Source organism: Gavialis gangeticus, unplaced genomic scaffold (genome assembly GCF_001723915.1).
Source record: "Gavialis gangeticus isolate Ggan-Ray unplaced genomic scaffold, GavGan_comp1, whole genome shotgun sequence".
NCBI lineage: Eukaryota > Metazoa > Chordata > Crocodylia > Gavialidae > Gavialis > Gavialis gangeticus.
In genome coordinates, this window is record NW_017729031.1 from 19629876 (window position 1) to 19642236 (window position 12361).

A 12361-nucleotide genomic window follows, 5' to 3' on the forward strand; every position below is an offset into this window, starting at 1 on the left:
GAGAACCTGATGGTGTTTAACACCGAAAATTGCAAAGTTCTCCACCTGGGGAAGAAAAACCTGCAGCATCCTTATAGGCTTAGCAGTGCTACGCTGGCTAGCACTACGGAAGAAAGAGACTTGGGGGTTATCATTGACCACAAGATGAATATGAGCCTGCAATGTGATGCTGCAGCTAGTAGAGCGACCAAAACGCTGGCTCGCATCCATAGATGCTTCTCAAGCAAATCCCGGAACGTCATTCTCCCCTTTTACTCAGCCTTGGTGAGGCCGCAGCTGGAGTACTGCGTCCAGTTTTGGGCTCCACAATTCAAAAAGGATGTGGAGAAGCTTGAGAGAGTCCAGAGAAGAGCCACGCACATGATTAGAGGTCAGGAAAACAGACCTTACGACGACAGGGTGAGAGCCACGGGGCTTTTTAGCCTGGAAAAGTGCAGGCTCAGGGGTGATCTGATGGCCACCTATAAGTTTATCAGGGGTGACCACCAGGATCTGGGGGAACATTTGTTCACCAGAGCACCCCAAGGGATGACGAGGTCGAACGGTCATAAACTACTACAAGACCGTTTCAGGCTGGACATAAGGGAGAATTTCTTTACTGTCCGAGCCCCCAAGGTCTGGAACAGCCTGCCATCGGAGGTGGTTCAAGCACCTACATTGAACACCTTCAAGAAAAAATTGGATGCTTATCTTGCTGGGATCCTATGACCCGAACTGACTTCCTGCTCTTTGGGCAGGGGGCTGGACTCGATGATCTTCTGAGGTCCCTTCCAGCCCTAATGTCTATGAAATCTATGAAACTGACTGGAAGAGAAGGATCTTTGGGTCACCTTTTACAATCTGCAAACATAGTAGGCACCCAAGATACGGTTCCAATACCTCTTAAGCGCTCTGAAAATACGTTTTGGTAAGCAGTGATTTAGCTACAATGCCAATGAACATGTTTTCACTCATATATTGCACACAAACAAAAATATATACCAAACAATTCACATAATCAGTTTTCCTGTTGTCTAGTCCTTTACCCATGAAAGCAATGGGAGTTTTTCACTTAATCCAGTGGCAGCTGGATCAGTCACATCTGATTTTATACTTTATGAATCAAGTCCTCACATAGTTCCATAGAGAAACGCTTTATAAGATCTCAATATTGTCATGCTCCGAGCTCTAATTCCTTCCCTATTTGTCTTCCAAAAGTTTAGGGAATTTTTTGCTCCAGAAAGGGTAAGATTTGGAAACAAACAGAAATAAATCTCAAAGAAATTATTTCCACCTTTTTTCCAGACATAGCTGCAACGACATTCAATATAGAAATAAGACTAAGAAGATAGGCCAGAAATTAAGTACACTATCCTAGAAGACAAAAAAGGTACAACATTGGGTGCCTGTGAAAATCAATTATCTTGCAATATTTAGTTGAAAAATTAAATCATTTAATAGTTAAAATTCACAGTATAACAGTCTTTTTGGAACACATCCAGTTCTAACATTTGAAAGTACAACTCCGCTGATTTTAGTCAAGCCCCATAGTATATATGAAAAGGAGAGCGTGCCCTTACAGTAGTTTGCAAGCCCCCTTGTGGCATCAACTGTGTTCTATATTTTGAAAAACTGCCAGACACCAACAGAGCTACATACATACAGCTTTGCAAGTTTATATGGTATATAGGGAGTAAATCTGGTAATCTGGGACTCATCTATACATGTGCATCTTCTAAATATTGTACTACTTATATAAACAGCATGACACAATGTAAAAAAAATAAGGATGCTGAGTTCATATTTACATGATGCCTTTGATTCCACAGGACCCTGCCATCCTCTACAAGTGGAATCTACTTCTGTGGATACACTCCAGATAAAGAGTTGCATTTCAAGGACCTACCATCTTCCAATAAATGGTTATAGAATTAAAAGATTTTTATAATTCTCACAGACCATTTTAAAAACAGCTTTCAGTAATACTGTATTTTGAATTTTCTTCGAAGATCCAAAGGCCTCAATTAAAGAAGATATCTTTTTTTTTTCAAATGGAATATTTTTGTGCACTAGTAAAACTATTTCATAAACCACATTAAGTAAAACTCTATTTACCTTCATATGCATTTTGCCAGTACCACAGTGCATATTTTACTGCATTCAGAATAAACTGACATTAATTCACATTTCCCAATCTCAGCCTAAAAGTCTGGTGATTACATAAGCCTTTGACCCAAAATATTTTTTCAACTAGGATTTTGTTTATTGCTGATCCTCCATTAATGCCTAATGTCATATAGATACAGTGTACAACTTGCACAGCAAATATACACAGCATGATATGCTAGAATTCCAGATCCTGAGACAAGGAAAGCATGAGATCAACAAAATTAGGATGCTAGATATCAAAAAGGCAGATTTTATCCAACTCATGGAGCTAATAGGCATGGTGTCATGAGAGGACAGATTGAAGGACAAAGATGTCCAGGAGGGCTGAGAGCTTCTAAGGGATACAGTATTGGAGGCCCAACAAGAAACGTGGCATGACATGATGGAAGCACAAAAAGAATGGCAAGCGACCAATATGGCTGCACATGGAGCTTCTAAAATACCTCCAATGCAAAAGGAAAGCATACAGGCAATGAAACAGTGGTCAGGTCATCAGGGACACATACCAGGAAATAGCAAGTAATCACAGGGACAAAATCAGGAAGGCAGAGATAAAGAATGAGCAACACCTAGCAAAGGAGATTAAGGACAACAAGAAAAAGTTCTGTAAGTATGTTGGTCAGAAAAGAAGGACCAAGGAAACTGTGAGTCCTCTGTTAACAAGCCAGAGGGAGCTCCTAACTGAAGATACAAAGAAGGCAGAGCTACGCAACAACTACTTTGCCTCAGTCTTCTCAAGAAAATTAAGCAGCCAGATACCTAATTGGGATTACCTGGATAAGGAAGGGTGCAAGCTGAGGGAGGAGGTAACAAAAGAGAGAGTAAGAGAGCTTTTGTTGGGTCTAAATGAATTCAAGTCAGCAGGTCCAGATGCGATTCATCACAGAGGAGATCTCAGAGCGCTTGGCAATGATATTCATGAAGTTGTGGGAGATGGGGTCAGGTACCAAAGGACTGGACTATAGTGTTCCCCAGCTTGTTGTCAGCTGTGAACTTGCTTGGGGTGCAATCCATCCCATCTTCCAGATCATTAATGAAGATATTGAACAAAAGCAGCCACAGGACCAACCCTTGGGGCACTCCACTTCATACTAGCTGCCAACTAGACCTTGAGCCATTGATCACTACCTGCTGAGCCCAACGATCTAGTCAGCTTTCTATGCACCTTACAGTCCATTCATCCAACTCATACTTCCTCAGTATGCTTGCAAGAATGCTATGGGAGACATATCAAAAGCCTTGCTAAAGTCAAGGTATATCACATCCACTGCTTTCCCCATATCCACAGAGCCAGTTCTCATCACAGAAGGCAATCAGGTTGATCAGGCATGACTTGCCCTTAGTGAATCCATGCTGACTTTTCCTGATCACTTTCTTCTCCTCCAGGTGCTTAGAAATGGATTCCTTGGGGATCTGCTCCATGCTTTTTCTTACTGATCTGTAATTCCCTGGATCTTCCTTCTTCCGTTTCTTAAAGATGGACACTATATTTGCCCTTTTCCAGTCATCTGGGACCTCCCCCAGTCACCAAGAGTTTTCCAAGATAATAGCCAGGGGCTCTGCAATCACATCAGCCAACTCCCTCAGCATCCTCAAAAGCATTGCATCTGGCCCCACAGACCTGTACACACCCAGCTTTTCTAAATAGTCCCTAACCTGTTCTTTCACCACTGAGGGCTGCTCACCTTCTCCCCAAACTGTGTTGTGTGGTGCAGTAGTCTGGGAGCTGAACTCTCCTGTGAAGACCAAGGTAAAGAAGGCATTGAACACTTTCCACCGAGTCTTTGTCAATCACATCAGTTTCTTGACTGTGCAAGGACTTCCAATTCTTCCCAGGCTCCAAGCATTCATGTACAGACACCTGAGGTAACTAGCTGATTGCCCTACTTTCTCAGGAAGAATGAGGTCACCCTTGTTGCCCTATCCCCCTTGTGCTTCCTCCAGGTTTCCTGTTTCCTCATTTACCTCAGGGCTTTGGTCTCCATCCCTCAGTGAACCTAGTTTAATACCCTCCTCACTAGGTTAGCGAGCTGGTCTGCGAAGATGCTCTTCCTTCTCTTCATCAGGTCAATCCCATCTCTTCCTAGCAATCCTTTTTGGAACAACATCTCATGGCTGAAGAAGCCAAATCCTTGCTGGCGACCCCACCTGTGCAGCCATGCACTGATCTGCAGGATATGTCCACTCCTGTCAGGGCCCTTCCCCTTGACCAGAAGGATTGAGAACACCACCTGTGCCCCTGTCCCCTTCACCCTTGCACCCTGAACCCTGTAGTCACTCTTGATCTGTTCAGGGTCACCCCTGGCAGTATCATGGGTGCCCACGTGGATAAGCAGTATGGGGTAGTAGTCAGAGGGCTGAATGAGTCTCAGTAATCCTTCTATGACATCTCAGATCCAGGCTCCTGGCAAGCAGCAGACCTCCCAGGACAACAACTCAGCCAGCAGATGGATCCCTCCATCCCCTGCAGAAGGGAGTTTCCAACCACCACCACCCCTTGCTTCCTCTTTGTGACAGTGGTCTCAATCCTCCCCAACTTGAGGATTCCTGGCCTGGCCTCTTTCGCCAGTAGAATGCGCTCCTCCTCCTCCATTGCTAGCACTCAATATATCTGTTCTCCAGGCAGACCACTGCAGGTGGGGATGACAACATCCTTTTGCTCCCAGAGATAACAAGCTTCCACCTTCCTGGGAGTCTATGCCCTCTTTCGTTTCTAGCACCACCTCTGCAGTCCTTCCTCCACAGCACCAAATTAGGACCTGGGTAGAAGCCTAGATGGGGTGTGGTCCTGCCTGGACAGACACCGCACAAGTGGAAGCAAAGGAAGAGCAGTAAGTGGGTGGCCTGGGATTGCAAAATTCTCCAGCCTCTCTCTGGGTTTTCTAATCTGCTGCCTCTCACATCCTGCCTCAGTTTCCAAGCAGACCTTCCCTAGCAAACTCCTCTGTAACTGGCCTGTTTGCTGTTTCTTGATCCAATTCAGAAGGATCTTAACAGACTGGGATGTTGGGCTACAGCTAATAGGATGAAGTTCAATGCAGACAAATGCAAGGTGCTACACCTCAGGAGGAATAATCAAAAACACAAATATAAAATGAATGACACCTGGCTGGATGGCAACAGTATGCAAAAGGATTTGGGAGTCTTGGTAGATCACAGACTCAATGAGTTCGTAATGTGAGGCAACAAATGGCCATTGTAGTTTTAGGATGCATCAACAGAAGATATGGGAGGTGCTAGTGCTTCTCTATTCAGCACTGGTTAGGCCTCCTTTGAAGTACTGTGTGCTATTCTGGACTCCATATTTTAAAAAAGAAGTTAGAGAGGGTCCAGAGGCAGGCAACAAAGATGATAAAAGTCTTGGAAAGCAAGTCATATGAGGTGAGGCTGAAGGTTGAGGAAAAGGCACTTAAGAGGGAACACGATAGCTGTCTTCTAGTACTTGAAAGGTTACCATAAAGAAGAGAGGAAGCACCTTTTCTCTCTTGTTGCAGAGAGGAGAATGCAGACCAGTGGCCTGAAGTTGCAGCAAAGTAAACTTAGACTGGATATCCAGAAAAAAAACTTCTTCACTGTGAGAACAGTGAGACAATGGAATAGACTGCCTTGGGAACTAATAAACTCTCCATCACTGGAGGTGTTCGAAAAGAGGCTGGACAACCACTGGCTAGGGAGTATCTAGGTGTAGCTATACCTATTGTCTACCATGGGAATTTCCCATGCTTCTGAGCTTTGCTGTTGCTCCCACGCTCCATCCCCTTCCCTTTTTTTCTGCTATACGTGTCAAGGGTTTTTTTTAGCCTCCTCAGAGGCACTGGGTGATGTCTACAGCTAAGGCTCGGGACTTCAGCTGGGGTATGCCAATTCTCTTCTAGGAGCAAAGCCTGGCTAGATGTTCAGGGTCAGATCAATCACCACATTTGGGCTCAGAAAGGAATTTTACCCCATAGTCAAACTGAAATGGATTGTGGGGGATTTTGCCTTCCCCTGGAGGTTGGGGAGGATATATTGACAACTTTTTATAGAGGCAGGTTCCCCAGCTTTACCTGGGGCAGGTTAGGATGTTAGGTCTATTTTGTGTCAGGGTTGAGGGTTGAGGGTAGTCTGATATAGAGTTTAGATTACAGGTGTGTGGGATGGTTTGGATAGGGATGAGCCTGCCTCAGGCACAGGGTTGGACTAGATGACCTCTGGAGGTCCCTTCCAGCCCTTCTTCACTATGAATCTAAGCCTCTATGACTCTAAGACTGAAAACATACAGTGGGAAGGAAACAGATATTTAACATTCAGTTAGGAGACTTCCACCAAATGCCATACACTGATGAGCTCTTATGATAAATTCAGTGCCTTAATTTGAGCATATTTGAGACAATGTTGAACAGGAACAGGAGACACACAGATACAGAAAGGACTTCTTTTTAAAATCCATAAAATATTTCCCATGACAAATGTTCTGCTTTAATCTTTAGACTGAGTAAATGTGGAGACCTTAGTTCCAGACTATAGTTCAGGCCATAAGACAAAGATTTCTGTAGCGGACTCTTGATATCCAACTATAGGATCATCCCATAGGTTGTATGATGTCTTACATAGAGACACATATAATAGCCTCATCCATTTGTCCCACAAACTGTGACAACAGTATGTTCTTCAACCAATTCCCTATTGCTTTTGTCCTATTCTGCCCGTCTCTGATCCTTGCCAGCACCACTTTGGAATCTCTTCTGATTCCAGTCTTAGGGTTTTGGGAATCCTGTCATTGGGAGGGAGATGAGAAGAGGCAGGAAAAGGAGAACCCAAGGAGTTTATATGCATTTCTCAGGGTGATAATGCCCAGATACCACTGCAGAAAAGAATGGAAAGAAGTGATCAAATGCCAAAGCTCAGAGAAGGAAATGACCATGTATGTTCAACCAAAAATGTTTTAGAAGAAAATTCTTGCTATGATAAGCAGGGGAGAAAAAAAAGCCAAGGCCTGAAGAAAGTAGACATGGTGGCAGCAAAGTGCCAACTCCATAAAAGCAACATATATGAGTAAATTAATTAAACTCATCTGGTTTAAACCAGGGCAGGTGCCCTGTGACAAATCGGAAAACTGTCTTTTCATCATACTGCAGCTAACATGATTCACATCATTGGATGTGCCATGCTGGCTCTGGAAAGTCAGTCTACTAGTTTAGTGTCAAAACATTTAATGCCTATCATCCAGAGACCTGCCAGACTAGAAAGCCTGATCAGATGGCAAACCCAGAAGTAGGGATGAAGCATGACTTATTAGTAGAGCGTGTTATCTCTGCCATACCTCTTTGCCTGGAGATGGATAGCACCACAGACAAGTGCACAGATATCACAGACATAGGTACTATGCAAAAATGCAAGGTGCAGAAACAAAATCAGATTCAGGGATGGTACTTCATTAAGTTGGGAATCTGTGGACAGCAGAGCCTGTTGCATAGGTTGAATGCCATAAGTGAATATCAAGGGGCACAGAATTTCAACTGTAGAAATGTTATGCACACTGTTCTTGTATCTTATTGAATTAAATTATTTTCTCAAAATTTTCAACTAACTTCTCCACTAAATTTGCTGTGTTGCAATACACACAGCCTGGTCAATGCAATAAAGACTCAGCAGCAGAACAGCAATGTTAAAAAGCCTTCATAGGACATAAGTTTTACACTCACTTGGGTCCATTGACTCAGCTAGACCTATTCTCAGATTTATACTGAAGTGAGGAGGAGGAAAATTAGGCCCCTGGTATACTGTAGTGAATATACATATCAGCATAAAGAAATTATAGATTTAAACATATAAAAATGGTCATTGAATTAATTCCTAATGATCAGACCTTAGCTGTAAATTTAGCCATATAATAGTCTGAGAGGGATAGAAAATTTCTATTTGTCTATAAGTGCTGGCACCAATACTGAGGGCAATGTACTATAATTTCTTTGCCAGAAACGATGTAAAATTTCATAAAGGGATTTTATGTAAAAGAGAAACCTTTATCTTTAATGAGCCAAGCTCATGAATAAAACTTTTTATTCTGTTATTTTTGTATAATGAAATGGTCCACTGCTGAAAACCTGAGTCATGCCAACAATAACAAAATAATTTTGTATGTGGTTACAAGAAAAAAGGCAAAATATAATAGCCACCATACTTAAACTATTATTCAGTTCCTAAACATTATAACCTAGGGTATGTTTATGAAAGCTGTCATGTTTATCTTTCATTCTGTGTAAAAGCTTTTGATGTTTCACCCCTGCTATGGAATAACCAAAAGTAACTAAAGCACAGCCCTTTTAAATGCAAAATAGAACATATGAAATGCTACAAGTGCAAAGTGTGACTATAACTGTAAATTTATTATAAATCTTTAAAAATAGCATAATTCACTTCAATCTGGCTTAGCAAAGTGTGGCAGAGGAACAAGATTGCCGATACTAAAACAAATGGGCCTGAACTATTAAGGCCTAAAGCTTCTCGGTTTGTTTAGCATTTAAATAACAATATTACAAGAATACTGTAGACAAATACTTGATGTAGAGATAAAAGTACTGGAATGGAGCTTGAACCTGAACCAAAATTTTTTACTAATATATCAAAAGATCAGATAAAATCAGCGTAACACTCCTAGAAAATTCTATGAGGTTGGCATTACCTTGGATTACTGGAGTGGTACATCTAAGTCTGAGCCCAACACTCTTAAATGGAATAACTTGGGTTATTTCCAAGTTTTCTGCCGAGTTTTCTCAAGGTAACAGAAGCGACATGGATGTGTGCATTCAAGAGACATAATTTTGTTTTGCTAGTTTACACCTAAATATTTCTTACATTATTTTCAGTATTAAAAACCCCCTTTTAATCTATCTGCAGCCCAGACTGAACTAGTGTGGGCCAAATCCTATACCATTTTCACACCCAAATGAGCCCTTTTGATATATAAAGTTGTCAAAGATGTTTAATATTCAATCTGCAATTGGACAAAAATTCAAAGTCAGTTCATTAATATCTGAAAAAGTTATTCGTAATTGTCTCTGTAAAACACTGGTGGTACCTGTCAGTGATCGCCTTCTACTTTTTGTTGATTCACAGTCTACGGTGCATGCTGTAAATTTAGACCAAGGTGTGAATGTGCAGTCATCTTTGCAGGGAACTGAACACTCCTGTACAAGGGGAGGCATAGGTCCTATCCACTGCCGGCACTCAGTGACATCTACAGAATGGTTATTCTCTGAGAGGCATGTAACAGCTGAAAAGTAATAAATAAATATAATAAATGCAACCAAAATAAATCTTTATATATGTATTCTTATCTACTTCATGATAACATTCTTATGAAACACCTACCTGTATTACATTTATAAATGCAGGTTTTGCTCCTCCGAGATGATGGTACAAAGATGATCTCTTTTTAGGCATTACTCATACAGCATTCAAAGGCATACTAACTAGGCACTTCACAACATGGACAAATCCTGCTTCAAAGAGCTTATAATTGAAATTATACTGTAAATTCAATGTTCTTAACAAGTCATTTTTTTACACTCTAGCTAAGGAAATATTGCAGCACCATCCACAGGGTACTGCAACTGCATAAGTCATAAAAGAAATATGATATAGGTCATAATGTGGCTTTGCTTCACCAAACAGAATACAACTCTGGCTGTGAGGAACAGCCTCTGAATTGGCAAAGTAGTAGACAAGAGCTTGCAAGCTGAGCTAGACAAGTAAGAGATGATTTGGTTCAACAGCAAAAGTTCAATTTAGAAGATTTGTGGCAAAATAATAGAAACAAAAAAAAATCTATTTTGTGCAGACCCAAAACATTTTATTCCCTCTGGATTATTTACTCACAGGTTTAACTTGTTTCCTTGAAATGTAGGCAAATTTTTAAAATAGGAAGTCACGTCAAAATGAAAAGCCAAAAAAAAGTTATTTAGAAAGTGTCAATAGAAAATGTTTTTGCATTTTTCTAACGGAAACTTTTCTTTTGAAAAATGTCAAAATGAACTATTTGATTTTTTTTTTTTAATGACCCATTTTTTCAGTTTCCTATAAACACCATTTGACACTATGGAAACAAACTGACAAGTAGTTTTGGTGTCCCTGTGTCAGAGTGCTCTCTAGGGAGTGTGTGCTCAGGACCACCATGGTCTGAGAGATTCCTCCAAAGCCACCCCAGGCACAGCTTTCAAACCAAGTCGGGAGCCCAGGCTCCCTCCCTCTCTGAGGCCCTGGCCTTTCAGTCTCTCAACATTTCCTGGTTCTCCATGGGCCTGACTCAAGGACCTAGCATCTAATTCCACTCCAGAGAGAGGGACTTCAGCCATATACAGACAGCTCTCGAGTATAAACCATGAGTGTAGAGGCATTCACAAGGTTTCTCACAGAACAAAAATGGCAAAAAAAAAAAAACAACCCATGAAGAAAAATAACCTAACTCTGACCTGGTACAGTTTGCTCCTGGTAGAGTTTCTCCTGGTAGAATGAATGCTTGTATACTTCCCCGCACTAGGGAAAAGCTCCAGTCTAGAGAAGGCACGTGGCACCTGCTCCCAGCCTTTCCATACACCAGGAGGGAAGAGGAGGAGCAGCTTCCTGCTGTGCTCTGTCCACTCCCCAAACTGGAGTCCCCGGTCTGGTGAGCAGGTGGGGGTGTTCCCCTCTGCTTCCTCTGCTCCATCCCATATGACCAGGAGTAAAGAAGAGCACCTGCTCACTGCTCTCTGCCTGCTCCCCAGATTAAGGTCCCCAGGCTGGGAATGGACAGGGGGCTTTGCCTTGTTGCTCCCTTCCTCTTCCAGACCAGCCTGGGACAGGTGGGCAGCAGCCAGCACTGCTCCCTGCTACTTCCCCAGATCCAGCACTGCTCAGCTTGGGAAAGGGGCTGGGGGCTTTTCTCAGTGCTCCCTCTGCTCCGCTTCTGGAGACTGGGAGAATAGAGGAGGCTGCTCCCTACCTGTTCCCCAGACCTTGGTCAGGGTAAGGTGCAGGGAGTCTTTTCCCACCACTCCACCCTCCCCCTCACCACCACCACCCAACCCCCACCCCCAAGGACCAAAAGAAGTTGAGCAGCCACTGGTCCCTGTGTCTTCCCCAGATTGGGATCACCAGTCTCAGGAAGGTGTGGAGAGCAGGGTAGAGGGGGAGGCTGAACACCTGCATGCTCCCTCTCTGGAAAGATTTCTACCAGTGAAAATTTGTTAGAAATTTGTAGAAATGAATGCCTGTTAACAGCCTTTGCCTCTTGCTGGGGAGAGTGAGTGCTGCCTAAGGGTCCAAGCAGCAAAACAGACAGTCTCTTTAAATAAAGATATTTACTGGGGAAAAGGCAACTCAGCCAAAGGTCGTCTGCCCCCTCCAAAGGTTGTCCCCTTTGGTCTTTCTACCCCCCCCCAGATCCAGCCCACACAGCCCAGAGCACCCTCAAAGGTTGTCCCCTTTGGTCTTTCTACCCCCTGACCCCCAGAGCAACCCTGCTGGTCTTTGACTTTCCAGATTTTCCCGCAAGGAGATGGCAACCCTTAGTTCATACTCCCTTCTCCATTTGTATGCTTATCTGCCCTTCTAGACTCCCAAGTGTGGGCCATCTTACCTTTGCTGATATGTCAAAAAAAGATATTTGAGGCCCTGGAGGCTATAATTCCATCTTGTCTGCAACCCTGACACTTAGCTGGGAATCTATTAACCCTTCTTCTCCCTGCATGCTAGCATCATAAGCTAACTGAATTATATAACATAACATGAACAGAACACAAAAAATATTACAATAAAACTCCGTAGTCCATCACACTCTGACACTCCTTTTTTCCAGAAATTTACTATTCATCACCTACCACCTCGCACTGGAACCTATCAGAAGAATCATAAAACAGTTACAGCCTATACTCAACAAAGATCAGAACTTGAGAGAAATATTCTCAGCCCCTCCACTGCTGGCTTTCAAACAATCCCTCAACCTTGCTCAACTCACCATCAGAAGCAAACTCCCCACTGCTCAACAGACATCGTATGGGGGACAGCCTTACCTTGGCAATAGATTACTTATATGTCAGCACATCTCCACTACTATTAATACACCCACAAAAAACTTGTCAGCATCCATAGATCCCACACATGTTTTTTACAAAATATATCTGATCCAATGCACTAAGTGCCCTCATGGCAACTATGCACCAGAATGAACTCACACAGAAAAAATACAAAG

At 42.7% G+C, this 12361-nt stretch overlaps 1 protein-coding gene across 1 annotated transcript in view; it reads right to left on the reverse strand.

Moving 5' to 3' along the window:
* The window catches only part of THSD7B (thrombospondin type 1 domain containing 7B), a 754813-nt gene that overhangs the window by 283092 nt on the left and 459360 nt on the right, over positions 1–12361 (reverse strand). Inside the window, exon 12 of the mRNA XM_019522475.1 lies at positions 9209–9403. Within this exon, the coding sequence (XP_019378020.1) occupies positions 9209–9403 (195 nt within the window). The remainder of the gene's footprint in view (positions 1–9208; positions 9404–12361) is intronic.